The sequence below is a fragment of the Falco cherrug genome, chromosome 19 (genome assembly GCF_023634085.1).
Source record: "Falco cherrug isolate bFalChe1 chromosome 19, bFalChe1.pri, whole genome shotgun sequence".
NCBI lineage: Eukaryota > Metazoa > Chordata > Aves > Falconiformes > Falconidae > Falco > Falco cherrug.
This window is the reverse complement of record NC_073715.1, coordinates 1,915,238-1,942,229: the sequence shown is the minus strand read 5'-3', so window position 1 is coordinate 1,942,229 and position 26,992 is coordinate 1,915,238. Positions and strand designations below refer to the sequence as shown.

Sequence of the window (26,992 nt, the reverse complement as noted above, 5' to 3'; positions counted from 1 at the left end):
CTCCATTTGAATGACAATGAAATGGTGTGAAGGTCCCAGGCTGCACAATCATACAGTGTTTATTAGGATGAGATGCCTTGAAGTGACTCTATTATTCATGACTGAAGTACCTAAGTGGCAGCAGTAGTAACCTCTTAATGGTACAATGCTGTAACAGAGTCTAGGTGTAAAACAGCCAGTGAAGTGCTTTGAAAGCCCTATTAAACCCCAGAACGCTTATGGTGAATGCAGTTGTTGTCCTTTGAACACACGCACACAGACAGGTACTTTGAGGGCAGTCTCACAAGAGGAACAGAGCTCAATTGTGCTACAATACAAAATGTGAGTACAAAATTAATTGAACGCCTTTGCAAGTAAAGCTGTGGGTTACACTTCCAGCAGCTTTCAGGATGGAGCTTTCTCATGGCTTCTGAGGAGCTTTGCTCCTAGGAAAGCACTCACCAGCTTGGTGCCTGACACGTTACCCACAAAAGCACAACACAAGTTGCTGTTGAACTGTGTCTTGACATGAAGGTCTAGAAATTTAGCCAGAACTGGTCATAATTTCAATTTTTCATTAGTTAAACCTATTTAATAAAACCTGTAATGTTATGAGTAAGTTGCTAAGTAAAAACTGGAAAGTATTAAGTGTCTCAGAGTGCACAAGTAGAGACAATGGTAGCTTAAAATAATTGCTAATATCTCTGTAGTTCTACAGACTATTTATGGACTTAGCTGCTTTAACAAGAGACGTAGTTAAAAAAGGAGTTAGAAATTCATGGAATGCCACACACATATATGTTTCTTCCACTCCAGTAAATCCTAGGATAAGACTAGAAAGAAACCCAAATACCTGGGATGAGAAGGCAAAGTACATAATTGTAGGATCTCATATGTTTCATTGGACAGAACCACACTTGAGTGAAAAGTGTGAAGTCTATAAAATCACATTCTGACCAAAGCATGTATTAAAATGTCTCAACACGTACTTTTGAAGTGACTATTATTCAATAATGAAGCACATGACAAGAGACAAAAACCAGCTTTTAATATAGTAATAAAACACTACAAATGTATAAAATAGTTATGAGTGTCTGAGAAGTGCTTTGAACTTCTCAGACTATCTGGCATGGAAAAATGTGAAGACATTATATATTTCTGCTTGAGAAAAGGACCACAAAGCAGCAAATAAATTCACTGGTATTTTTTCCTTCAAAAGCTGTCCCTTACAATTGGGCTAATAGCTTATTTGTATCTCTTGTGTGCTACAACACAAGGCAGTCTATCAAAAGCTGTTGAACCTCTCACAAACTCTGTTCACTAAGGCGTGTGACACCTGATATTTAACTCTGTGACTCGAGCTTCATTATCAACATTTCAATGGTCAATGTGGCAAATCAGAAGAGCAAACTCAAACAAAGGAAGCAAAAGCCAGGTTATTGATGCAATGCAGATTCTTTAATGTGGATGCAAAATGCAATAAACAGTGTCAGCAAGAAACAAAACAACAAGGAAAAACTGAATTTGGAGCGGGAAAATCATAAGGCTGCAGCAAGACACAACCCAGGGCTCCACCAAAAAGATCCCCTCCCGCCCTCTTGTGTTTCAGGCTGGGAGTCTTAGAACCTGGCAGAACCGGGGAGACTCTCATCCGAGGAATACTACAGCTTCGTTGTGTTGCAGGTAGGAGGGAAGACTTGGAAGCCCTAAAGTTGCCAGCATAAGATCTGCAAGGTTACTCTGTGCAAATAAGCAAAGACCATACAGACCCAGTAGCTGCTTTGCCACAGCCTAAAGAGGGGCTGCAAGCTCTGCTCTGCATCTGGTGGTAGACGACGAGAGGTGCGATGTGTGGAGACCCAGGGCAGATGTGGCACTGAACTCTGTGAATATTTGGGGCTTAGCAGGGTCCACAGTTGCCATTGAGGTACCTATGGCCTCGGCCCCAACCACCATATCCACAACCGCCATAGCCACCATAGCCCCCATAACCCCCATAACCCCCATAGCCCCCATAGGCCCCATAGCCTCCATAGCCTCCAAAACCACCACGGCCTCCAAAAGTGCCGCCGTAGCCTCCGCCAACACCGGGAGCACCCGCTGAGCCAACAACACTGTGCTGCGGGAAGGAGCTGAGGATGGGCCCGGGGAAGGTGATCACCGCAGGTGGCGGCTGGATCACCACCGTGGAGTCAGGGCACTGCCGCACGCAGGGCTCGTTGCAGGTGTCAGCCAGCGGGGCCGGGGCGGCCACCCCACAGGAGGTGTTGCACAGGCTGGTGCAGGACATCTTTCAGGCAGGCAAGGAGTCCTGGCAAAGACACCAGGGATTAGGCACAGGTGCAGGGAAGGGGCTGTATCGAGGGAGGGAGGGAGGCAGGGAGAGATCCCCAAGGGGCTTCCAGGAGCTGGACTTACCCTGTTGATCAGGAGAGTCAAGCAAAGCCGAGTGGATAGAGGGCTGTGAAGCCCTCAGCTCTTTTATACACGTCCCAGGCTGCCCGGGGCATTGGCCACGGGGGTTGGTGGTTGAAACCCCACGTAATCATGAGACGTAGCACACAGCTTCATGACACAGAAAGTGATGCGAGAGAATTATATGCCGCCTCACTGGGGGCACTGGCATGCAAGCGTGCCCTGGAGAGGACAGGGGTGATGGGAGGGACACACTATGATACATCAGTACATGAAAGACAAGGAGCTGCTATAGCTGAATGTGTGACACCAATAAACTCCAATCAGTCCCTAATCCCCCCATTGCTTACGTGTCAGAGTCCTGGGCACAGTCGTCACGCCTGTCATTACCTCCCTTTACAAGCTGGTGAACAGAGGCTTTGGAAGATTGGCCAAGTCAGCAGCCATCTGACCTGCTTGAGGTGGCTTGTAAGTGCCCACCATCTCCCAGTGCTGGCCCCTTACAGCGGCTAGGGTCATCCCTAAGCCTTGGACATCTCTGGACCCTTCGGGGTGTTTGGGGGATCATGGGTGCCCTTTATAAAAAAGCAAAGAATAGGCTGCCTGATGTGGGCGTGCTAGTGGAGAATCGGGCACATACAGCCCGGCTGAGTGACTGAGGTCCTCTAGGAGGGCTTGGGGAAAACCCCATGGTGCCGTACCTCACGCTACTTCACTGAGGGTAGTGGCTGCTTCATGGCACCCAGCAGGGGCTGGCATTGGTAATCCCAAGCTGTGAGGCATGCTGGTGGTGCAGAGGACGCCAAGCATCACCCTGCACCCTCAGGGCAGATTTTTCTGCAAAGGTTCCTGCGCCAGGGCTGTGGCAAGACATAAAAGCTGCTGCGGCCCCAGGCTTCCCTCACTTCACATCCCAGCTGCCTTGACTTGTGATCCTCGGTGAGCTCCAGTGTGTTCCTGGCGCCAGCCCACAGAGCGCACAGCCCAGGCAGGACCCAGCTTGGGTGCTGTTGGTGCTACTGAGCTGGGGATGAGAAAGGTCCTTGCTGCTGCCTGGCTGAGACGTGCAGTCTGGCCAGGATGACAAGGCAACGCTTATGACCACCTTGTGGGACACATGGGTGGCCCTAGTGCCAGAGTGCTGTAGGATGGGTGACTTTGTCTGGGCCAGGTGCAAGTGGTGGTGGAGAGTGAATGAGTGTGATGCTTGCTTGTGGAAGCAAGCTGGAGGCATCATGAAGATGGTGCTGGAGGGAAGTGTACCAGGGCCCGAGCCCGCCTGGGAGCACATTAGAGCCCTGTCCATGCCAGCATGTAATGTTAAGACAAGCTCTGCCTGTCTTGCAGCATCGCCTGCTGAACACAAGGATGTCCTGCACCAGCCTGTGCAACACCTCCTGTGGGGTGGCCGCCCCGGCCCCGCTGGCTGACACCTGCAACGAGCCCTGCGTGCGGCAGTGCCCTGACTCCACGGTGGTGATCCAGCCGCCACCTGCGGTGATCACCTTCCCCGGGCCCATCCTCAGCTCCTTCCCGCAGCACAGTGTTGTTGGCTCAGCGGGAGCTCCCGGTGTTGGCGGAGGCTACGGCGGCACTTTTGGAGGCCGTGGTGGTTTTGGAGGCTATGGGGGCTATGGGGGCTATGGATACGGTGGTTGGGGCCGAGGCTGCGGATACCTCAGGGGCAGCTGTGGACCCTGCTAAGCTCCACAACACTTGATCCTGCCACAGAAGTAGACGAGGACCTGAAAAGGCCGTGGCACATCCCAACACAACGCTCGAAGGAAGGACATTGCTTTGGCACAGCTGGGCCCCAGAGCTTGGACGCCTTGTGCGTGCTTGTGGCCTTACTCTGCCTTTCTTGCTGCCCTGCTTGAGCATCCCTTCACGTCTTGGTGCACCCTGATGACAGTGACCCGCGCTGGGTGCCTGCTCCTGGGGCACGGCTGACGCTCGTTGTTGCTCTGCCCACTGCCAGGAGACAGGGGAAGGCCCTGGCCAGGACTCTGCTCTTGTCCCAGCTCCCTCCTCCCCTGGAACTGCAATAAAAGCTCTGTTGCATCACAATGTCGACCCATGATGCTTTTTCTTCACCCTTCCTTCTGCCTTCCCACTTCCCCCAGACCTCGTGGCACGTGGGCTGCTTGAATCTCCCACGGTAATGCCCTGGACCGTTTGGGCAGTTTGCTCCAGGTGCTACAGCTGAGGATGACAGTCCCACCTGGGTCTTGTGCAGCACATTGCACTGAGCTTCCTCTGCTCTCCCACCGGCCGTAAGCACAGCACGTTCCCAGAGCTCCCTTTGAATACGTGCAAGTGCCACAGGTGACTGGCAGAAGCTCTTCCCAATGCTCTGCAAAACCAGCACGCCAGGCCTTACCTCCTTTCATTGGCTTGTTGTTGGTCACCTCTGGAGGTCCAGGGAAGTGGAGGCACAAACACTGCATGGACGGGGCTGCTGCCCGATGCTGACCATGCGCCTGTGCCCAGCTAGAGGTGAGGGCACTGGCATGAGGGAAGACACACACAGCAACTTTTCCCAAGTTTCTCCTCAGAGCCATGAAGAGGCCGCGAGCATGCAGTCACGTGAAGCATAAAGCTCTTTGTGGAGGAGGTTGGGCTGCCTGCCTTCCTGAGGTCCCTCTCTGCCCCAGCTGTCTCCTCATGGTGTGATCCCTGCACTGCAAGGTGCTCTTGGGCAGAGACGGTTCTGGCCACAGCCATTGTGGAGGGCAGTGGGACACCTCTTGGGTCCCTGATGCTGACCTCCAAGAAAGATGTGTCATCCGCAATTGTCAACACAGGGGATGGGAAAGAAGGCAGCAAAATGGCATTTTTTTCTTTTTTCCCAGGCATTCTTTTTTCTCACTGCCTGGAGAGAAGCTCGCACATCTCATCTTGCCTTTGAGGATTTGTCTGCACGTGCACGTCCTCCCATGTGGCAAGGTCAGCCTGCACTGAGTCTCAGCCATCTGCCCATTCCTGGCTGAGGAGGTGTCCCCTGTGTGTCTGCTGAGGGAACAGTGCTGGGAGTGGGGTTTGGTGACCCCGCTTACAGCGGCTGAGGCTGGGGGCTTTGGCGGGCTGTGGCAGCGTGGGCTGCTTTGTGGGCTCATGTGTGAGGAAGAGCAGGGATGGGCCAGCAAATTTGTAGCACAACAGGGGGTGGTGGGAAGCTCTGCTGTCATTCCTGGGCACAGCGTATCCACAGGTAGCAGGTGGGTGACACAGGGAATCCCGAGAAGAGCTTCTACTCCACCAGTGGTGGCAAGGTGAGGCCAACATGGGTCCAACCAGCAGTGGAAGATGGAGGAAAAATAAGAAAAGGAGGTGGTGGAGGTTTGCAGTGCTGCAGAGTACAGGAGCCCAAAGTGTGGAGAAGAGAGGGAGGGCAGAGAGGGAGAAGCTGTTGTTGAACAAGACACGTACGGCCCCGGCTGCAGGTGACCATCTGGCAGAGGGACATGCTGCCAAGGGCCGGCAGGAGGAAGCGAGGCAGCTCCCGCAGGTCACCCTGCAGAGGCCCTGGGTGGCAGCTGGCTAGGACAGCCCGGGGAGCCAAGGCTGCTGCTGGGAGCGTTGCCTACAGAGGAAGGTTGAAGAAAACAACCATGGGACAACACTGCGATGCAACAGAGATTTTATTGCAGTCCCAGGGGAGCGGGGAGTTGAGACAAGAGCAAAGCACTGGTGGGGGCTTTCCCCTGTCTCCTGGCACTGGGCAGAGCAGCAACGAGCATCAGCCATGCCACAGGAGCAGGCACCCAGCATGATGCTGCGTTGTCCAAGAGCAGCAAGTCTTGAAGGGATGCTCAAGCAGGGCAGCAAGAAAGGCAGAGTGGGCCCCACACATGCACGAGGCATCCAAGCTCTGGGGCCCAGCTGTGCCAAAGCAATGTCCTTCCTTCAGGTGTTGTGTTGGGATGTGCCATGGTCTTTTCAGGTCCTCGTCTTCTTCTGTGGCCGGGTCAAGTGTTGTGGAGCTTAGCAGGGTCCACAGTTGCCATTGAGGTACCTGTGGCCTCGGCCCCAGCTCCCATATCCACAACCGCCAAATCCTCCATAGCCCCCATAACCTCCATAGCCCCCACAGCTCCCATAGCCTCCATAGCCCCCGTAGCCCCAAAGGCCTCCATAGCCCCCATAGCCTCCATAGCCCCCGTAGCCCCCATAGCCCCCATAGCCTCCAAAACCACCACGGCCTCCAAAAGTGCCGCCGTAGCCTCCGCCAACACCGGGAGCTCCCGCTGAGCCAACAACACTCTGCTGCGGGAAGGAGCTGAGGATGGGCCCGGGGAAGGTGATCACCGAGGGTGGCGGCTGGATCACCACCGTGGAGTCAGGGCACTGCCGCACGCAGGGCTCGTTGCAGGTGTCAGCCAGCGGGGCCGGGGCGGCCACCCCACAGGAGGTGTTGCACAGGCTGGTGCAGGACATCCTTGTGTTCAGCAGGTGATGCTGCAAGAAAGGACAGAGCTCCGGGTCAGTGTCAGGCCCAATCCCGAAACCCTCCTGTCTCTCTCACACTTGGAACCTGTGTCCCAGGACAGGCTCTGGATCCTCTCCGGCAGTCACAGCAAGAAGAGGCTCCACAGTTCAAATGCTGGTATAAACCAGTGTTTGCCATGGTGCGCCCTGGGCCTGGCTTGACCAAAGGGAACAGAAAATCTCCCTCAACCAAAGCAAATGGAAAATAAACATCTCCCAAAGGATTTGAGTCTCTTGGTGTACTCAGAGCTTTGTACCCACAAGGTTAAATTCCCATCCTTTCCATAGCTCTGAAACAGCACGATCCCATCCTTACTATGCCCGATGAAAGCGTGGTGGAGCCCCAAGCAAACGATGCCTCAGGAAAGCCACTGCTGAGGAAGGACAGAGGGAGGTAAGACTTGCACTTACCACAGTGATCAGAGAGGCAAGTGGGAGAAGATGGATAGCCAGCTGTGAAGCCCTCAGCTCTTATATACATGTCGCCGACTGACTGAGGAATCGCCCAAGGCGTGGTGGTAATAACCCCATGTAATCATGAGATCAAGCGGACAAAATTCATGACATAAATAGCGATATGAGATAATTAAGTGCCTCCTCATTGGGGACACTGGAACACAAATGTGCCCCGGAGAAAAAAGAGGTAATGGGAGGGACAGGACATGACACATCATTACATCAAAGACAAGGCGTTACTGTAGCTGAACTCGCGGCACCAATAAACCCCAATCTGTCCCTAATCCTTCACTTTGCTTGCACAGAAGAATTCTGGGCATCTTGCAGAAGATTGCTGTTCCCAACCACGCCACACTCAGCACAGCAGAGCCAGGCGCCCATGGCCGGCAGTGCCCAGTGTGCCTCTGCCTGTGCCTGTGGGGAGCACGGCCACGTGCAGCCTGGCTCTGGGTGGGCGCTCGGCCAGCCTCTCCTGGCACAGCCCTCGATGTCCCGCTGAGTAATTGAGCTCCTCCAGAGAGGGCTTGGCGAGAACCGTGCTCACAGGCATGAGGCTGAAGGAGCTGACACTGACATGGTCCCTTTGATGCCCTTCTTCTCCTCCGTATATGCCCCCCACATTCAGAGGTCTCCATGCTCTATCCTACTGCCATGCCCACTGCATCTCAACCAGCCTCTGTGCGCTTGAGGTTTTGCTATGCGTGGGACCGGTCCCCTCTACTCTTTGCATGGCTGTCAAGTGAATCCAGGACCTTAATACCTCTACAGCCTTAGAGGTGGGCAATTAACAGAGATATCTGTGGACCCCATGACAATGAGATGCTGTTGCTGGCATTCAGAGATGGTGGAAATTTGGAAGTCACTTCAAGCGTGTGGAAGGGCTTCTCCATGTGCCCAGCGTCCCGGTTCCTCTGTTTACCAGTCTGTAAGAGAAAGGTAATGACAGACGTGACTGCTATGCCCAGGATTGCAAAGCACTTCTGCAAGATGCTTACGACTTATCTACACAGGGAGCTTGAGGATTAGGGAGAGATTGAGGCTTATTGTGATGCGAGTTCGGCTACAGCAGCGCGTACTCTTTCATGTAATGATGTCTCACGACAAATCCCTCCCATCACACGTATGCTTTGCAATGCACGTTTGTACACAAATGTCCCTAGCGAGGCAGCATATAACACTCCCAGCATCATTATCTTTACGATGAAGATTGTGTGGTTGATCTCATGATTACGTGGGGTTTCAACCACCAACCCCCGTGGCTACTGCCCCGGGCAGCCTGGGACGTGTATAAAAGAGCTGAGGGCTTCACAGCCCTCTATCCACTCGGCTTTGCTTGACTCTCCTGATCAACAGGGTAAGTCCAGCTCCTGGAAGCCCCTTGGGGATCTCTCCCTGCCTCCCTCCCTCCCTCGATACAGCCCCTTCCCCGCACCTGTGCCTAATCCCTGGTGTCTTTGCCAGGACTCCTTGCCTGCCTGAAAGATGTCCTGCACCAGCCTGTGCAACACATCCTGTGGGGTGGCCGCCCCGGCCCCGCTGGCTGACACCTGCAACGAGCCCTGCGTGCGGCAGTGCCCTGACTCCACGGTGGTGATCCAGCCGCCACCTGCGGTGATCACCTTCCCCGGGCCCATCCTCAGCTCCTTCCCGCAGCAGAGTGTTGTTGGCTCAGCGGGAGCTCCCGGTGTTGGCGGAGGCTACGGCGGCACTTTTGGAGGCCGTGGTGGTTTTGGAGGCTATGGAGGCTATGGGGGCTACGGGGGCTATGGAGGCTATGGGGGCTATGGAGGCCTTTGGGGCTACGGGGGCTATGGAGGCTATGGGAGCTGTGGGGGCTATGGAGGTTATGGGGGCTATGGAGGATTTGGCGGTTGTGGATATGGGAGCTGGGGCCGAGGCCACAGGTACCTCAATGGCAACTGTGGACCCTGCTAAGCTCCACAACACTTGACCCGGCCACAGAAGAAGACGAGGACCTGAAAAGACCATGGCACATCCCAACACAACACCTGAAGGAAGGACATTGCTTTGGCACAGCTGGGCCCCAGAGCTTGGATGCCTCGTGCATGTGTGGGGCCCACTCTGCCTTTCTTGCTGCCCTGCTTGAGCATCCCTTCAAGACTTGCTGCTCTTGGACAACGCAGCATCATGCTGGGTGCCTGCTCCTGTGGCACGGCTGATGCTCGTTGCTGCTCTGCCCACTGCCAGGAGACAGGGGAAAGCCCCCACCAGTGCTTTGCTCTTGTCCCAACTCCCCGCTCCCCTGGGACTGCAATAAAATCTCTGTTGCATCGCAGTGTTGTCCCATGGTTGTTTTCTTCAACCTTCCTCTGTAGGCAACGCTCCCAGCAGCAGCCTTGGCTCCCCGGGCTGTCCTAGCCAGCTGCCACCCAGGGCCTCTGCAGGGTGACCTGCGGGAGCTGCCTCGCTTCCTCCTGCCGGCCCTTGGCAGCATGTCCCTCTGCCAGATGGTCACCTGCAGCCGGGGCCGTACGTGTCTTGTTCAACAACAGCTTCTCCCTCTCTGCCCTCCCTCTCTTCTCCACACTTTGGGCTCCTGTACTCTGCAGCACTGCAAACCTCCACCACCTCCTTTTCTTATTTTTCCTCCATCTTCCACTGCTGGTTGGACCCATGTTGGCCTCACCTTGCCACCACTGGTGGAGTAGAAGCTCTTCTCGGGATTCCCTGTGTCACCCACCTGCTACCTGTGGATACGCTGTGCCCAGGAATGACAGCAGAGCTTCCCACCACCCCCTGTTGTGCTACAAATTTGCTGGCCCATCCCTGCTCGTCCTCACACATGAGCCCACAAAGCAGCCCACGCTGCCACAGCCCGCCAAAGCCCCCAGCCTCAGCCGCTGTAAACGGGGTCACCAAACCCCACTCCCAGCACTGTTCCCTCAGCAGACACACAGGGGACACCTCCTCAGCCAGGAATGGGCAGATGGCTGAGACTCAGTGCAGGCTGACCTTGCCACATGGGAGGACGTGCACGTGCAGACAAATCCTCAAAGGCAAGATGAGATGTGCGAGCTTCTCTCCAGGCAGTGAGAAAAAAGAATGCCTGGGAAAAAAGAAAAAAATGCCATTTTGCTGCCTTCTTTCCCATCCCCTGTGTTGACAATTGCGGATGACACATCTTTCTTGGAGGTCAGCATCAGGGACCCAAGAGGTGTCCCACTGCCCTCCACAATGGCTGTGGCCAGAACCGTCTCTGCCCAAGAGCACCTTGCAGTGCAGGGATCACACCATGAGGAGACAGCTGGGGCAGAGAGGGACCTCAGGAAGGCAGGCAGCCCAACCTCCTCCACAAAGAGCTTTATGCTTCACGTGACTGCATGCTCGCGGCCTCTTCATGGCTCTGAGGAGAAACTTGGGAAAAGTTGCTGTGTGTGTCTTCCCTCATGCCAGTGCCCTCACCTCTAGCTGGGCACAGGCGCATGGTCAGCATCGGGCAGCAGCCCCGTCCATGCAGTGTTTGTGCCTCCACTTCCCTGGACCTCCAGAGGTGACCAACAACAAGCCAATGAAAGGAGGTAAGGCCTGGCGTGCTGGTTTTGCAGAGCATTGGGAAGAGCTTCTGCCAGTCACCTGTGGCACTTGCACGTATTCAAAGGGAGCTCTGGGAACGTGCTGTGCTTACGGCCGGTGGGAGAGCAGAGGAAGCTCAGTGCAATGTGCTGCACAAGACCCAGGTGGGACTGTCATCCTCAGCTGTAGCACCCGGAGCAAACTGCCCAAACGGTCCAGGGCATTACCGTGGGAGATTCAAGCAGCCCACGTGCCACGAGGTCTGGGGGAAGTGGGAAGGCGGAAGGAAGGGTGAAGAAAAAGCATCATGGGTCGACATTGTGATGCAACAGAGCTTTTATTGCAGTTCCAGGGGAGGAGGGAGCTGGGACAAGAGCAGAGTCCTGGCCAGGGCCTTCCCCTGTCTCCTGGCAGTGGGCAGAGCAACAACGAGCGTCAGCCGTGCCCCAGGAGCAGGCACCCAGCGCGGGTCACTGTCATCAGGGTGCAACAAGACGTGAAGGGATGCTCAAGCAGGGCAGCAAGAAAGGCAGAGTAAGGCCACAAGCACGCACAAGGCGTCCAAGCTCTGGGGCCCAGCTGTGCCAAAGCAATGTCCTTCCTTCGAGCGTTGTGTTGGGATGTGCCATGGCCTTTTCAGGTCCTCGTCTACTTCTGTGGCAGGATCAAGTGTTGTGGAGCTTAGCAGGGTCCACAGCTGCCCCTGAGGTATCCGCAGCCTCGGCCCCAACCACCGTATCCATAGCCCCCGTAGCCCCCATAGCCCCCATAGCCTCCAAAACCACCACGGCCTCCAAAAGTGCCGCCGTAGCCCCCGCCAACACCGGGAGCACCCGCTGAGCCAACAACACTGTGCTGCGGGAAGGAGCTGAGGATGGGTCCAGGGTAGGTGATCACCGCAGGTGGCGGCTGGATCACCACCGTGGAGTCAGGGCACTGCCGCACGCAGGGCTCGTTGCAGGTGTCAGCCAGCGGGGCCGGGGCGGCCACCCCACAGGAGGTGTTGCACAGGCTGGTGCAGGACATCTTTCAGGCAGGCAAGGAGTCCTGGCAAAGACACCAGGGATTAGGCACAGGTGCGGGGAAGGGGCTGTATCGAGGGAGGGAGGGAGGCAGGGAGAGATCCCCAAGGGGCTTCCAGGAGCTGGACTTACCCTGTTGATCAGGAGAGTCAAGCAAAGCCGAGTGGATAGAGGGCTGTGAAGCCCTCAGCTCTTTTATACACGTCCCAGGCTGCCCGGGGCATTGGCCACGGGGGTTGGTGGTTGAAACCCCACGTAATCATGAGACGTAGCACACAGCTTCATGACACAGAAAGTGATGCGAGAGAATTATATGCCGCCTCACTGGGGGCACTGGCATGCAAGCGTGCCCTGGAGAGGACAGGGGTGATGGGAGGGACAAACGATGACACGCCATTACATGAAAGACACGGCACGGCTGTTGTAGCTGAACCGGTGGCACCAATAAACCCCGATCTATCCCTAATCCCCCGCATTGCTTACGTGGCAATGTGCTGAACCTTGCAGAATATTGCTGTGTCCAACGCTAGCACACCAGGCTGCTGCTCCTGCAGACAACGCGCTCAGCAGCAGCCCAGCCAGGCACCCATGGCCACGAGTCCCCAGTGTGCCTGGGCCTGTGGGGAACTTTGCCACGTGCAGCCTGGCTCTCAGTGGCTGCTCGGCCCAAATCTCCTGGCCCAGCCCCCAACACCCAGCTGAGCAATCGAGTCCCTCCAGAGAGGCCTTGAGGAGGACCACGCTTACAAAGACATGGCCAAGGAAGCTGAGAGTGTCCTGGTCCCCTCCTGCCCTGCACCTCCCCTGTGCATGTCCCCTGTCACACAGGACCTTGCCGCCTGATCACATTGCCCCCCACCCACCTTTGTTTTGAGGCCCCACACGAATGGGTCTTTGAGCCGCTCAGCAAAGAGTGCCCCCCACCCTCTGCATGGCCGTTCATCGGTGAGCACCACATAGACCCTCTGGAGCCGGGGCATGGAGGTGGCCGAGGCTTCAGGGAGCTCCTGACCTGTTGCCCCAGAAGGCGCCCAGCGCTCACGGGCACTGGGAGATGGTGGGCATTTGCGAGTCACTCCGAGTGTCTGGAATGGCTTCTCCCTTTGCCCAGCGTCCCCCTGCCTCTGCTTACCGCCTTGTAAAAGGGAGGTAATGACAGGCATGATGGTGTGCACAGGATTGCAAAGCACATCTGCGAAATGCTCAGGACTCTGGCACGTAAGCAATGCGGGGGATTAGGGATAGATCGGGGTTTATTGGTGCCGCCGGTTCAGCTACAACAGCCGTGCCGTGTCTTTCATGTAATGGCGTGTCATCGTTTGTCCCTCCCATCACCCCTGTCCTCTCCAGGGCACGCTTGCATGCCAGTGCCCCCAGTGAGGCGGCATATAATTCTCTCGCATCACTTTCTGTGTCATGAAGCTGTGTGCTACGTCTCATGATTACGTGGGGTTTCAACCACCAACCCCCGTGGCCAATGCCCCGGGCAGCCTGGGACGTGTATAAAAGAGCTGAGGGCTTCACAGCCCTCTATCCACTCGGCTTTGCTTGACTCTCCTGATCAACAGGGTAAGTCCAGCTCCTGGAAGCCCCTTGGGGATCTCTCCCTGCCTCCCTCCCTCCCTCGATACAGCCCCTTCCCCGCACCTGTGCCTAATCCCTGGTGTCTTTGCCAGGACTCCTTGCCTGCCTGAAAGATGTCCTGCACCAGCCTGTGCAACACCTCCTGTGGGGTGGCCGCCCCGGCCCCGCTGGCTGACACCTGCAACGAGCCCTGCGTGCGGCAGTGCCCTGACTCCACGGTGGTGATCCAGCCGCCACCCTCGGTGATCACCTTCCCCGGGCCCATCCTCAGCTCCTTCCCGCAGCAGAGTGTTGTTGGCTCAGCGGGAGCTCCCGGTGTTGGCGGAGGCTACGGCGGCACTTTTGGAGGCCGTGGTGGTTTTGGAGGCTATGGGGGCTATGGGGGCTACGGGGGCTATGGATACGGTGGTTGGGGCCGAGGCTGCGGATACCTCAGGGGCAGCTGTGGACCCTGCTAAGCTCCACAACACTTGATCCTGCCACAGAAGTAGACGAGGACCTGAAAAGGCCGTGGCACATCCCAACACAACGCTCGAAGGAAGGACATTGCTTTGGCACAGCTGGGCCCCAGAGCTTGGACGCCTTGTGCGTGCTTGTGGCCTTACTCTGCCTTTCTTGCTGCCCTGCTTGAGCATCCCTTCACGTCTTGGTGCACCCTGATGACAGTGACCCGCGCTGGGTGCCTGCTCCTGGGGCACGGCTGACGCTCGTTGTTGCTCTGCCCACTGCCAGGAGACAGGGGAAGGCCCTGGCCAGGACTCTGCTCTTGTCCCAGATCCCTCCTCCCCTGGAACTGCAATAAAAGCTCTGTTGCATCACAATGTCGACCCATGATGCTTTTTCTTCACCCTTCCTTCCGCCTTCCCACTTCCCCCAGACCTCGTGGCACGTGGGCTGCTTGAATCTCCCACGGTAATGCCCTGGACCGTTTGGGCAGTTTGCTCCGGGTGCTACAGCTGAGGATGACAGTCCCACCTGGGTCTTGTGCAGCACATTGCACTGAGCTTCCTCTGCTCTCCCACCGGCCGTAAGCACAGCACGTTCCCAGAGCTCCCTTTGAATACGTGCAAGTGCCACAGGTGACTGGCAGAAGCTCTTCCCAATGCTCTGCAAAACCAGCACGCCAGGCCTTACCTCCTTTCATTGGCTTGTTGTTGGTCACCTCTGGAGGTCCAGGGAAGTGGAGGCACAAACACTGCATGGACGGGGCTGCTGCCCGATGCTGACCATGCGCCTGTGCCCAGCTAGAGGTGAGGGCACTGGCATGAGGGAAGACACACACAGCAACTTTTCCCAAGTTTCTCCTCAGAGCCATGAAGAGGCCGCGAGCATGCAGTCACGTGAAGCATAAAGCTCTTTGTGGAGGAGGTTGGGCTGCCTGCCTTCCTGAGGTCCCTCTCTGCCCCAGCTGTCTCCTCATGGTGTGATCCCTGCACTGCAAGGTGCTCTTGGGCAGAGACGGTTCTGGCCACAGCCATTGTGGAGGGCAGTGGGACACCTCTTGGGTCCCTGATGCTGACCTCCAAGAAAGATGTGTCATCCGCAATTGTCAACACAGGGGATGGGAAAGAAGGCAGCAAAATGGCATTTTTTTCTTTTTTCCCAGGCATTCTTTTTTCTCACTGCCTGGAGAGAAGCTCGCACATCTCATCTTGCCTTTGAGGATTTGTCTGCACGTGCACGTCCTCCCATGTGGCAAGGTCAGCCTGCACTGAGTCTCAGCCATCTGCCCATTCCTGGCTGAGGAGGTGTCCCCTGTGTGTCTGCTGAGGGAACAGTGCTGGGAGTGGGGTTTGGTGACCCCGCTTACAGCGGCTGAGGCTGGGGGCTTTGGCGGGCTGTGGCAGCGTGGGCTGCTTTGTGGGCTCATGTGTGAGGAAGAGCAGGGATGGGCCAGCAAATTTGTAGCACAACAGGGGGTGGTGGGAAGCTCTGCTGTCATTCCTGGGCACAGCGTGTCCACAGGTAGCAGGTGGGTGACACAGGGAATCCCGAGAAGAGCTTCTACTCCACCAGTGGTGGCAAGGTGAGGCCAACATGGGTCCAACCAGCAGTGGAAGATGGAGGAAAAATAAGAAAAGGAGGTGGTGGAGGTTTGCAGTGCTGCAGAGTACAGGAGCCCAAAGTGTGGAGAAGAGAGGGAGGGCAGAGAGGGAGAAGCTGTTGTTGAACAAGACACGTACGGCCCCGGCTGCAGGTGACCATCTGGCAGAGGGACATGCTGCCAAGGGCCGGCAGGAGGAAGCGAGGCAGCTCCCGCAGGTCACCCTGCAGAGGCCCTGGGTGGCAGCTGGCTAGGACAGCCCGGGGAGCCAAGGCTGCTGCTGGGAGCGTTGCCTACAGAGGAAGGTTGAAGAAAACAACCGTGGGACAACACTGCGATGCAACAGAGATTTTATTGCAGTCCCAGGGGAGCGGGGAGTTGGGACAAGAGCAAAGCACTGGTGGGGGCTTTCCCCTGTCTCCTGGCAGTGGGCAGAGCAGCAACGAGCATCAGCCGTGCCACAGGAGCAGGCACCCAGCATGATGCTGCGTTGTCCAAGAGCAGCAAGTCTTGAAGGGATGCTCAAGCAGGGCAGCAAGAAAGGCAGAGTGGGCCCCACACATGCACGAGGCATCCAAGCTCTGGGGCCCAGCTGTGCCAAAGCAATGTCCTTCCTTCAGGTGTTGTGTTGGGATGTGCCATGGTCTTTTCAGGTCCTCGTCTTCTTCTGTGGCCGGGTCAAGTGTTGTGGAGCTTAGCAGGGTCCACAGTTGCCATTGAGGTACCTGTGGCCTCGGCCCCAGCTCCCATATCCACAACCGCCAAATCCTCCATAGCCCCCATAACCTCCATAGCCCCCACAGCTCCCATAGCCTCCATAGCCCCCGTAGCCCCAAAGGCCTCCATAGCCCCCATAGCCTCCATAGCCCCCGTAGCCCCCATAGCCTCCATAGCCTCCAAAACCACCACGGCCTCCAAAAGTGCCGCCGTAGCCTCCGCCAACACCGGGAGCTCCCGCTGAGCCAACAACACTCTGCTGCGGGAAGGAGCTGAGGATGGGCCCGGGGAAGGTGATCACCGAGGGTGGCGGCTGGATCACCACCGTGGAGTCAGGGCACTGCCGCACGCAGGGCTCGTTGCAGGTGTCAGCCAGCGGGGCCGGGGCGGCCACCCCACAGGAGGTGTTGCACAGGCTGGTGCAGGACATCCTTGTGTTCAGCAGGTGATGCTGCAAGAAAGGACAGAGCTCCGGGTCAGTGTCAGGCCCAATCCCGAAACCCTCCTGTCTCTCTCACACTTGGAACCTGTGTCCCAGGACAGGCTCTGGATCCTCTCCGGCAGTCACAGCAAGAAGAGGCTCCACAGTTCAAATGCTGGTATAAACCAGTGTTTGCCATGGTGCGCCCTGGGCCTGGCTTGACCAAAGGGAACAGAAAATCTCCCTCAACCAAAGCAAATGGAAAATAAACATCTCCCAAAGGATTTGAGTCTCTTGGTGTACTCAGAGCATTGTACCCACAAGGTTAAATTCCCATCCTTTCCATAGCTCTGAAACAGCACGATCCCATCCTTACTATGCCCGATGAAAGCGTGGTGGAGCCCCAAGCAAACGATGCCTCAGGAAAGCCACTGCTGAGGAAGGACAGAGGGAGGTAAGACTTGCACTTACCACAGTGATCAGAGAGGCAAGTGGGAGAAGATGGATAGCCAGCTGTGAAGCCCTCAGCTCTTATATACATGTCGCCGACTGACTGAGGAATCGCCCAAGGCGTGGTGGTAATAACCCCATGTAATCATGAGATCAAGCGGACAAAATTCATGACATAAATAGCGATATGAGATAATTAAGTGCCTCCTCATTGGGGACACCGGAACACAAATGTGCCCCGGAGAAAAAAGAGGTAATGGGAGGGACAGGACATGACACATCATTACATCAAAGACAAGGCGTTACTGTAGCTGAACTCGCGGCACCAATAAACCCCAATCTGTCCCTAATCCTTCACTTTGCTTGCACAGAAGAATTCTGGGCATCTTGCAGAAGATTGCTGTTCCCAACCACGCCACACTCAGCACAGCAGAGCCAGGCGCCCATGGCCGGCAGTGCCCAGCGTGCCTCTGCCTGTGCCTGTGGGGAGCACGGCCACGTGCAGCCTGGCTCTGGGTGGGCGCTCGGCCAGCCTCTCCTGGCACAGCCCTCGATGTCCCGCTGAGTAATTGAGCTCCTCCAGAGAGGGCTTGGCGAGAACCGTGCTCACAGGCATGAGGCTGAAGGAGCTGACACTGACATGGTCCCTTTGATGCCCTTCTTCTCCTCCGTATATGCCCCCCACATTCAGAGGTCTCCATGCTCTATCCTACTGCCATGCCCACTGCATCTCAACCAGCCTCTGTGCGCTTGAGGTTTTGCTATGCGTGGGACCGGTCCCCTCTACTCTTTGCATGGCTGTCAAGTGAATCCAGGACCTTAATACCTCTACAGCCTTAGAGGTGGGCAATTAACAGAGATATCTGTGGACCCCATGACAATGAGATGCTGTTGCTGGCATTCAGAGATGGTGGAAATTTGGAAGTCACTTCAAGCGTGTGGAAGGGCTTCTCCATGTGCCCAGCGTCCCGGTTCCTCTGTTTACCAGTCTGTAAGAGAAAGGTAATGACAGACGTGACTGCTATGCCCAGGATTGCAAAGCACTTCTGCAAGATGCTTATGACTTATCTACACAGGGAGCTTGAGGATTAGGGAGAGATTGAGGCTTATTGTGATGCGAGTTCGGCTACAGCAGCGCGTACTCTTTCATGTAATGATGTCTCACGACAAATCCCTCCCATCACACGTATGCTTTGCAATGCACGTTTGTACACAAATGTCCCTAGCGAGGCAGCATATAACACTCCCAGCATCATTATCTTTACGATGAAGATTGTGTGGTTGATCTCATGATTGCGTGGGGTTTCAACCACCACCCCGTGACCACTGCCCCGGGCAGCCTGGGACGTGTATAAAAGAGCTGAGGGCTTCACAGCCCTCTATCCACTTGGCTTTGCTTGACTCTCCTGATCAACAGGGTAAGTCCAGCTCCTGGAAGCCCCTTGGGGATCTCTCCCTGCCTCCCTCCCTCCCTCGATACAGCCCCTTCCCCGCACCTGTGCCTAATCCCTGGTGTCTTTGCCAGGACTCCTTGCCTGCCTGAAAGATGTCCTGCACCAGCCTGTGCAACACCTCCTGTGGGGTGGCCGCCCCGGCCCCGCTGGCTGACACCTGCAACGAGCCCTGCGTGCGGCAGTGCCCTGACTCCACGGTGGTGATCCAGCCGCCACCCTCGGTGATCACCTTCCCCGGGCCCATCCTCAGCTCCTTCCCGCAGCAGAGTGTTGTTGGCTCAGCGGGAGCTCCCGGTGTTGGCGGAGGCTACGGCGGCACTTTTGGAGGCCGTGGTGGTTTTGGAGGCTATGGGGGCTATGGGGCCTATGGAGGCCTTTGGGGCTACGGGGGCTATGGGGGTTATGGAGGCCTTTGGGGCTATGGGGGCTATGGAGGATTTGGCAGTTGTGGATATGGTGGCTGGCGCCGAGGCCACAGGTACCTCAATGGCAACTGTGGACCCTGCTAAGCTCCACAACACTTGACCTGGCCACAGAAGAAGACGAGGACCTGAAAAGACCATGGCACATCCCAACACAACACCTGAAGGAAGGACATTGCTTTGGCACAGCTGGGCCCCAGAGCTTGGATGCCTCGTGCATGTGTGGGGCCCACTCTGCCTTTCTTGCTGCCCTGCTTGAGCATCCCTTCAAGACTTGCTGCTCTTGGACAACGCAGCATCATGCTGGGTGCCTGCTCCTGTGGCATGGCTGATGCTCGTTGCTGCTCTGCCCACTGCCAGGAGACAGGGGAAAGCCCCCACCAGTGCTTTGATCTTGTCCCAACTCCCCGCTCCCCTGGGACTGCAATAAAATCTCTGTTGCATCGCAGTGTTGTCCCATGGTTGTTTTCTTCAACCTTCCTCTGTAGGCAACGCTCCCAGCAGCAGCCTTGGCTCCCCGGGCTGTCCTAGCCAGCTGCCACCCAGGGCCTCTGCAGGGTGACCTGCGGGAGCTGCCTCGCTTCCTCCTGCCGGCCCTTGGCAGCATGTCCCTCTGCCAGATGGTCACCTGCAGCCGGGGCCGTACGTGTCTTGTTCAACAACAGCTTCTCCCTCTCTGCCCTCCCTCTCTTCTCCACACTTTGGGCTCCTGTACTCTGCAGCACTGCAAACCTCCACCACCTCCTTTTCTTATTTTTCCTCCATCTTCCACTGCTGGTTGGACCCATGTTGGCCTCACCTTGCCACCACTGGTGGAGTAGAAGCTCTTCTCGGGATTCCCTGTGTCACCCACCTGCTACCTGTGGACACGCTGTGCCCAGGAATGACAGCAGAGCTTCCCACCACCCCCTGTTGTGCTACAAATTTGCTGGCCCATCCCTGCTCTTCCTCACACATGAGCCCACAAAGCAGCCCACGCTGCCACAGCCCGCCAAAGCCCCCAGCCTCAGCCGCTGTAAGCGGGGTCACCAAACCCCACTCCCAGCACTGTTCCCTCAGCAGACACACAGGGGACACCTCCTCAGCCAGGAATGGGCAGATGGCTGAGACTCAGTGCAGGCTGACCTTGCCACATGGGAGGACGTGCACGTGCAGACAAATCCTCAAAGGCAAGATGAGATGTGCGAGCTTCTCTCCAGGCAGTGAGAAAAAAGAATGCCTGGGAAAAAAGAAAAAAATGCCATTTTGCTGCCTTCTTTCCCATCCCCTGTGTTGACAATTGCGGATGACACATCTTTCTTGGAGGTCAGCATCAGGGACCCAAGAGGTGTCCCACTGCCCTCCACAATGGCTGTGGCCAGAACCGTCTCTGCCCAAGAGCACCTTGCAGTGCAGGGATCACACCATGAGGAGACAGCTGGGGCAGAGAGGGACCTCAGGAAGGCAGGCAGCCCAACCTCCTCCACAAAGAGCTTTATGCTTCACGTGACTGCATGCTCGCAGCCTCTTCATGGCTCTGAGGAGAAACTTGGGAAAAGTTGCTGTGTGTGTCTTCCCTCATGCCAGTGCCCTCACCTCTAGCTGGGCACAGGCGCATGGTCAGCATCGGGCAGCAGCCCCGTCCATGCAGTGTTTGTGCCTCCACTTCCCTGGACCTCCAGAGGTGACCAACAACAAGCCAATGAAAGGAGGTAAGGCCTGGCGTGCTGGTTTTGCAGAGCATTGGGAAGAGCTTCTGCCAGTCACCTGTGGCACTTGCACGTATTCAAAGGGAGCTCTGGGAACGTGCTGTGCTTACGGCCGGTGGGAGAGCAGAGGAAGCTCAGTGCAATGTGCTGCACAAGACCCAGGTGGGACTGTCATCCTCAGCTGTAGCACCCGGAGCAAACTGCCCAAACGGTCCAGGGCATTACCGTGGGAGATTCAAGCAGCCCACGTGCCACGAGGTCTGGGGGAAGTGGGAAGGCGGAAGGAAGGGTGAAGGAAAAGCATCATGGGTCGACATTGTGATGCAACAGAGCTTTTATTGCAGTTCCAGGGGAGGAGGGATCTGGGACAAGAGCAGAGTCCTGGCCAGGGCCTTCCCTGGCAGTGGGCAGAGCAACAACGAGCGTCAGCCGTGCCCCAGGAGCAGGCACCCAGCGCGGGTCACTGTCATCAGGGTGCACCAAGACGTGAAGGGATGCTCAAGCAGGGCAGCAAGAAAGGCAGAGTAAGGCCACAAGCACGCACAAGGCGTCCAAGCTCTGGGGCCCAGCTGTGCCAAAGCAATGTCCTTCCTTCGAGCGTTGTGTTGGGATGTGCCACGGCCTTTTCAGGTCCTCGTCTACTTCTGTGGCAGGATCAAGTGTTGTGGAGCTTAGCAGGGTCCACAGCTGCCCCTGAGGTATCCGCAGCCTCGGCCCCAACCACCGTATCCATAGCCCCCATAGCCCCCATAGCCTCCAAAACCACCACGGCCTCCAAAAGTGCCGCCGTAGCCTCCGCCAACACCGGGAGCACCCGCTGAGCCAACAACACTGTGCTGCGGGAAGGAGCTGAGGATGGGTCCAGGGTAGGTGATCACCGCAGGTGGCGGCTGGATCACCACCGTGGAGTCAGGGCACTGCCGCACGCAGGGCTCGTTGCAGGTGTCAGCCAGCGGGGCCGGGGCGGCCACCCCACAGGAGGTGTTGCACAGGCTGGTGCAGGACATCTTTCAGGCAGGCAAGGAGTCCTGGCAAAGACACCAGGGATTAGGCACAGGTGCGGGGAAGGGGCTGTATCGAGGGAGGGAGGGAGGCAGGGAGAGATCCCCAAGGGGCTTCCAGGAGCTGGACTTACCCTGTTGATCAGGAGAGTCAAGCAAAGCCGAGTGGATAGAGGGCTGTGAAGCCCTCAGCTCTTTTATACACGTCCCAGGCTGCCCGGGGCATTGGCCACGGGGGTTGGTGGTTGAAACCCCACGTAATCATGAGACGTAGCACACAGCTTCATGACACAGAAAGTGATGCGAGAGAATTATATGCCGCCTCACTGGGGGCACTGGCATGCAAGCGTGCCCTGGAGAGGACAGGGGTGATGGGAGGGACAAACGATGACACGCCATTACATGAAAGACACGGCACGGCTGTTGTAGCTGAACCGGCGGCACCAATAAACCCCGATCTATCCCTAATCCCCCGCATTGCTTACGTGGCAATGTGCTGAACCTTGCAGAATATTGCTGTGTCCAACGCTAGCACACCAGGCTGCTGCTCCTGCAGACAACGCGCTCAGCAGCAGCCCAGCCAGGCACCCATGGCCACGAGTCCCCAGTGTGCCTGGGCCTGTGGGGAACTTTGCCACGTGCAGCCTGGCTCTCAGTGGCTGCTCGGCCCAAATCTCCTGGCCCAGCCCCCAACACCCAGCTGAGCAATCGAGTCCCTCCAGAGAGGCCTTGAGGAGGACCACGCTTACAAAGACATGGCCAAGGAAGCTGAGAGTGTCCTGGTCCCCTCCTGCCCTGCACCTCCCCTGTGCATGTCCCCTGTCACACAGGACCTTGCCGCCTGATCACATTGCCCCCCACCCACCTTTGTTTTGAGGCCCCACACGAATGGGTCTTTGAGCCGCTCAGCAAAGAGTGCCCCCCACCCTCTGCATGGCCGTTCATCGGTGAGCACCACATAGACCCTCTGGAGCCGGGGCATGGAGGTGGCCGAGGCTTCAGGGAGCTCCTGACCTGTTGCCCCAGAAGGCGCCCAGCGCTCACGGGCACTGGGAGATGGTGGGCATTTGCGAGTCACTCCGAGTGTCTGGAATGGCTTCTCCCTTTGCCCAGCGTCCCCCTGCCTCTGCTTACCGCCTTGTAAAAGGGAGGTAATGACAGGCATGATGGTGTGCACAGGATTGCAAAGCACATCTGCGAAATGCTCAGGACTCTGGCACGTAAGCAATGCGGGGGATTAGGGATAGATCGGGGTTTATTGGTGCCGCCGGTTCAGCTACAACAGCCGTGCCGTGTCTTTCATGTAATGGCGTGTCATCGTTTGTCCCTCCCATCACCCCTGTCCTCTCCAGGGCACGCTTGCATGCCAGTGCCCCCAGTGAGGCGGCATATAATTCTCTCGCATCACTTTCTGTGTCATGAAGCTGTGTGCTACGTCTCATGATTACGTGGGGTTTCAACCACCAACCCCCGTGGCCAATGCCCCGGGCAGCCTGGGACGTGTATAAAAGAGCTGAGGGCTTCACAGCCCTCTATCCACTCGGCTTTGCTTGACTCTCCTGATCAACAGGGTAAGTCCAGCTCCTGGAAGCCCCTTGGGGATCTCTCCCTGCCTCCCTCCCTCCCTCGATACAGCCCCTTCCCCGCACCTGTGCCTAATCCCTGGTGTCTTTGCCAGGACTCCTTGCCTGCCTGAAAGATGTCCTGCACCAGCCTGTGCAACACCTCCTGTGGGGTGGCCGCCCCGGCCCCGCTGGCTGACACCTGCAACGAGCCCTGCGTGCGGCAGTGCCCTGACTCCACAGTGGTGATCCAGCCGCCACCCTCGGTGATCACCTTCCCCGGGCCCATCCTCAGCTCCTTCCCGCAGCAGAGTGTTGTTGGCTCAGCGGGAGCTCCCGGTGTTGGCGGGGGCTACGGCGGCACTTTTGGAGGCCGTGGTGGTTTTGGAGGCTATGGGGGCTATGGGGGCTATGGATACGGTGGTTGGGGCCGAGGCTGCGGATACCTCAGGGGCAGCTGTGGACCCTGCTAAGCTCCACAACACTTGATCCTGCCACAGAAGTAGACGAGGACCTGAAAAGGCCGTGGCACATCCCAACACAACGCTCGAAGGAAGGACATTGCTTTGGCACAGCTGGGCCCCAGAGCTTGGACGCCTTGTGCGTGCTTGTGGCCTTACTCTGCCTTTCTTGCTGCCCTGCTTGAGCATCCCTTCACGTCTTGGTGCACCCTGATGACAGTGACCCGTGCTGGGTGCCTGCTCCTGGGGCACGGCTGACGCTCGTTGTTGCTCTGCCCACTGCCAGGAGACAGGGGAAGGCCCTGGCCAGGACTCTGCTCTTGTCCCAGCTCCCTCCTCCCCTGGAACTGCAATAAAAGCTCTGTTGCATCACAATGTCGACCCATGATGCTTTTTCTTCACCCTTCCTTCCGCCTTCCCACTTCCCCCAGACCTCGTGGCATGTGGGCTGCTTGAATCTCCCACGGTAATGCCCTGGACCGTTTGGGCAGTTTGCTCCGGGTGCTACAGCTGAGGATGACAGTCCCACCTGGGTCTTGTGCAGCACATTGCACTGAGCTTCCTCTGCTCTCCCACCGGCCGTAAGCACAGCACGTTCCCAGAGCTCCCTTTGAATACGTGCAAGTGCCACAGGTGACTGGCAGAAGCTCTTCCCAATGCTCTGCAAAACCAGCACGCCAGGCCTTACCTCCTTTCATTGGCTTGTTGTTGGTCACCTCTGGAGGTCCAGGGAAGTGGAGGCACAAACACTGCATGGACGGGGCTGCTGCCCGATGCTGACCATGCGCCTGTGCCCAGCTAGAGGTGAGGGCACTGGCATGAGGGAAGACACACACAGCAACTTTTCCCAAGTTTCTCCTCAGAGCCATGAAGAGGCCGCGAGCATGCAGTCACGTGAAGCATAAAGCTCTTTGTGGAGGAGGTTGGGCTGCCTGCCTTCCTGAGGTCCCTCTCTGCCCCAGCTGTCTCCTCATGGTGTGATCCCTGCACTGCAAGGTGCTCTTGGGCAGAGACGGTTCTGGCCACAGCCATTGTGGAGGGCAGTGGGACACCTCTTGGGTCCCTGATGCTGACCTCCAAGAAAGATGTGTCATCCGCAATTGTCAACACAGGGGATGGGAAAGAAGGCAGCAAAATGGCATTTTTTTCTTTTTTCCCAGGCATTCTTTTTTCTCACTGCCTGGAGAGAAGCTCGCACATCTCATCTTGCCTTTGAGGATTTGTCTGCACGTGCACATCCTCCCATGTGGCAAGGTCAGCCTGCACTGAGTCTCAGCCATCTGCCCATTCCTGGCTGAGGAGGTGTCCCCTGTGTGTCTGCTGAGGGAACAGTGCTGGGAGTGGGGTTTGGTGACCCCGCTTACAGCGGCTGAGGCTGGGGGCTTTGGCGGGCTGTGGCAGCGTGGGCTGCTTTGTGGGCTCATGTGTGAGGAAGAGCAGGGATGGGCCAGCAAATTTGTAGCACAACAGGGGGTGGTGGGAAGCTCTGCTGTCATTCCTGGGCACAGCGTATCCACAGGTAGCAGGTGGGTGACACAGGGAATCCCGAGAAGAGCTTCTACTCCACCAGTGGTGGCAAGGTGAGGCCAACATGGGTCCAACCAGCAGTGGAAGATGGAGGAAAAATAAGAAAAGGAGGTGGTGGAGGTTTGCAGTGCTGCAGAGTACAGGAGCCCAAAGTGTGGAGAAGAGAGGGAGGGCAGAGAGGGAGAAGCTGTTGTTGAACAAGACACGTACGGCCCTGGCTGCAGGTGACCATCTGGCAGAGGGACATGCTGCCAAGGGCCGGCAGGAGGAAGCGAGGCAGCTCCCGCAGGTCACCCTGCAGAGTCACTGACAGGAAAGCCCGGGGAGCCAAGGATGCCTCTAAATGCATTGCTTCTGGAATACGGAAGTAGAAAAAGAACCATGGGTCAAGATTGTGATGCAACAGAGCTTTTATTGCAGTTCCAGGGGAGGAGGGAGTTGGGACAAGAGCAAAGCACTGGTGGGGGCTTTCCCCTGTCTCCTGGCAGTGGGCAGAGCAGCAACGAGCATCAGCCGTGCCCCAGGAGCAGGCACCCAGCGCGGGTCACTGTCATCAGGGTGCAACAAGACGTGAAGGGATGCTCAAGCAGGGCAGCAAGAAAGGCAGAGTAAGGCCACAAGCACGCACAAGGCGTCCAAGCTCTGGGGCCCAGCTGTGCCAAAGCAATGTCCTTCCTTCAGGTGTTGTGTTGGGATGTGCCATGGTCTTTTCAGGTCCTCGTCTTCTTCTGTGGCCGGGTCAAGTGTTGTGGAGCTTAGCAGGGTCCACAGTTGCCATTGAGGTACCTGTGGCCTCGGCCCCAGCTCCCATATCCACAACCGCCAAATCCTCCATAGCCCCCATAACCTCCATAGCCCCCACAGCTCCCATAGCCTCCATAGCCCCCGTAGCCCCAAAGGCCTCCATAGCCCCCATAGCCTCCATAGCCCCCGTAGCCTCCATAGCCTCCATAGCCTCCAAAACCACCACGGCCTCCAAAAGTGCCGCCGTAGCCTCCGCCAACACCGGGAGCTCCCGCTGAGCCAACAACACTCTGCTGCGGGAAGGAGCTGAGGATGGGCCCGGGGAAGGTGATCACCGAGGGTGGCGGCTGGATCACCACCGTGGAGTCAGGGCACTGCCGCACGCAGGGCTCGTTGCAGGTGTCAGCCAGCGGGGCCGGGGCGGCCACCCCACAGGAGGTGTTGCACAGGCTGGTGCAGGACATCTTTCAGGCAGGCAAGGAGTCCTGGCAAAGACACCAGGGATTAGGCACAGGTGCGGGGAAGGGGCTGTATCGAGGGAGGGAGGGAGGCAGGGAGAGATCCCCAAGGGGCTTCCAGGAGCTGGACTTACCCTGTTGATCAGGAGAGTCAAGCAAAGCCGAGTGGATAGAGGGCTGTGAAGCCCTCAGCTCTTTTATACACGTCCCAGGCTGCCCGGGGCAGTAGCCACGGGGGTTGGTGGTTGAAACCCCACATAATCATGAGGTCAACCACACAATCTTCATCGTAAAGATAATGATGCTGGGAGTGTTATATGCCGCCTCGCTAGGGACATTTGTGTACAAATGTGCCTTGCAAAGCATACGTGTGATGGGAGGGATTTGTCGTGAGACATCATTACATGAAAGAGTACGCGCTGCTGTAGCCGAACTCGCATCACAATAAGCCTCAATCTCTCCCTAATCCTCAAGCTCCCTGTGTAGATAAGTCATAAGCATCTTGCAGAAGTGCTTTGCAATCCTGGGCATAGCAGTCACGTCTGTCATTACCTTTCTCTTACAG

General features: G+C 57.0%; 11 protein-coding genes across 15 annotated transcripts; 5 read left to right on the top strand and 6 right to left on the bottom strand.

Moving 5' to 3' along the window:
- Window positions 1–1,879: 1,879 nt before the first annotated feature.
- LOC129734284 (claw keratin-like) lies at window positions 1,880–2,280 on the bottom strand. The gene has a single exon (XM_055697076.1). The coding sequence runs from the start codon at window positions 2,267–2,269 to the stop codon at window positions 1,880–1,882; it is 390 nt and encodes a 129-aa protein (XP_055553051.1). The 5' UTR covers window positions 2,270–2,280.
- Window positions 2,281–3,762: 1,482 nt separating this feature from the next.
- Window positions 3,763–4,272, top strand: LOC129734290 (claw keratin-like). The gene has a single exon (XM_055697099.1). The coding sequence runs from the start codon at window positions 3,763–3,765 to the stop codon at window positions 4,096–4,098; it is 336 nt and encodes a 111-aa protein (XP_055553074.1). The 3' UTR covers window positions 4,099–4,272.
- Window positions 4,273–6,378: 2,106 nt separating this feature from the next.
- Window positions 6,379–6,831, bottom strand: LOC129734280 (claw keratin-like). 2 transcript variants are annotated; one of them, XM_055697068.1, is made up of 2 exons: window positions 6,507–6,831; window positions 6,379–6,470 (listed from the first exon to the last, which is right to left on the bottom strand). In XM_055697068.1, the coding sequence occupies exons 1-2, from the start codon at window positions 6,829–6,831 to the stop codon at window positions 6,379–6,381; spliced, it is 417 nt and encodes a 138-aa protein (XP_055553043.1). The 2 variants fall into 2 exon arrangements, with proteins under 2 accessions (XP_055553043.1, XP_055553042.1); XM_055697067.1 differs by having other exon boundaries at window positions 6,379–6,831.
- A 1,989-nt stretch (window positions 6,832–8,820) lies between these two features.
- Window positions 8,821–9,273, top strand: LOC102047840 (claw keratin-like). 2 transcript variants are annotated; one of them, XM_005434731.2, is made up of 2 exons: window positions 8,821–9,145; window positions 9,182–9,273. In XM_005434731.2, the coding sequence occupies exons 1-2, from the start codon at window positions 8,821–8,823 to the stop codon at window positions 9,271–9,273; spliced, it is 417 nt and encodes a 138-aa protein (XP_005434788.2). The 2 variants fall into 2 exon arrangements, with proteins under 2 accessions (XP_005434788.2, XP_055553050.1); XM_055697075.1 differs by having other exon boundaries at window positions 8,821–9,273.
- A 2,280-nt stretch (window positions 9,274–11,553) lies between these two features.
- Window positions 11,554–12,042, bottom strand: LOC129734299 (claw keratin-like). Its single transcript, XM_055697117.1, has one exon. The coding sequence runs from the start codon at window positions 11,896–11,898 to the stop codon at window positions 11,554–11,556; it is 345 nt and encodes a 114-aa protein (XP_055553092.1). The 5' UTR covers window positions 11,899–12,042.
- A 1,389-nt stretch (window positions 12,043–13,431) lies between these two features.
- LOC129734274 (claw keratin-like) lies at window positions 13,432–14,110 on the top strand. The gene is made up of 2 exons (XM_055697052.1): window positions 13,432–13,463; window positions 13,571–14,110. Exon 2 carries the CDS (start codon window positions 13,592–13,594, stop codon window positions 13,934–13,936), a length of 345 nt encoding a protein of 114 aa, XP_055553027.1. The 5' UTR covers window positions 13,432–13,463; window positions 13,571–13,591; the 3' UTR covers window positions 13,937–14,110.
- Window positions 14,111–16,216: 2,106 nt separating this feature from the next.
- Window positions 16,217–16,669, bottom strand: LOC129734281 (claw keratin-like). Of its 2 annotated transcripts, XM_055697070.1 has the most exons (2): window positions 16,345–16,669; window positions 16,217–16,308 (listed from the first exon to the last, which is right to left on the bottom strand). In XM_055697070.1, the coding sequence occupies exons 1-2, from the start codon at window positions 16,667–16,669 to the stop codon at window positions 16,217–16,219; spliced, it is 417 nt and encodes a 138-aa protein (XP_055553045.1). The 2 variants fall into 2 exon arrangements, with proteins under 2 accessions (XP_055553045.1, XP_055553044.1); XM_055697069.1 differs by having other exon boundaries at window positions 16,217–16,669.
- A 1,843-nt stretch (window positions 16,670–18,512) lies between these two features.
- On the top strand, window positions 18,513–19,073 carry LOC129734272 (claw keratin-like). Its single transcript, XM_055697047.1, has one exon. It carries the CDS (start codon window positions 18,657–18,659, stop codon window positions 19,071–19,073), a length of 417 nt encoding a protein of 138 aa, XP_055553022.1. The 5' UTR covers window positions 18,513–18,656.
- A 2,098-nt stretch (window positions 19,074–21,171) lies between these two features.
- On the bottom strand, window positions 21,172–21,825 carry LOC129734296 (claw keratin-like). Its single transcript, XM_055697114.1, has one exon. The coding sequence runs from the start codon at window positions 21,679–21,681 to the stop codon at window positions 21,346–21,348; it is 336 nt and encodes a 111-aa protein (XP_055553089.1). The 5' UTR covers window positions 21,682–21,825; the 3' UTR covers window positions 21,172–21,345.
- Window positions 21,826–23,374: 1,549 nt separating this feature from the next.
- On the top strand, window positions 23,375–23,892 carry LOC129734292 (claw keratin-like). Its single transcript, XM_055697101.1, has one exon. The coding sequence runs from the start codon at window positions 23,375–23,377 to the stop codon at window positions 23,708–23,710; it is 336 nt and encodes a 111-aa protein (XP_055553076.1). The 3' UTR covers window positions 23,711–23,892.
- Window positions 23,893–25,980: 2,088 nt separating this feature from the next.
- On the bottom strand, window positions 25,981–26,577 carry LOC129734279 (claw keratin-like). 2 transcript variants are annotated; one of them, XM_055697066.1, is made up of 2 exons: window positions 26,109–26,577; window positions 25,981–26,072 (listed from the first exon to the last, which is right to left on the bottom strand). In XM_055697066.1, the coding sequence occupies exons 1-2, from the start codon at window positions 26,431–26,433 to the stop codon at window positions 25,981–25,983; spliced, it is 417 nt and encodes a 138-aa protein (XP_055553041.1). In that variant the 5' UTR covers window positions 26,434–26,577. The 2 variants fall into 2 exon arrangements, with proteins under 2 accessions (XP_055553041.1, XP_055553040.1); XM_055697065.1 differs by having other exon boundaries at window positions 25,981–26,577.
- Between the last annotated feature and the right edge of the window lie 415 nt (window positions 26,578–26,992).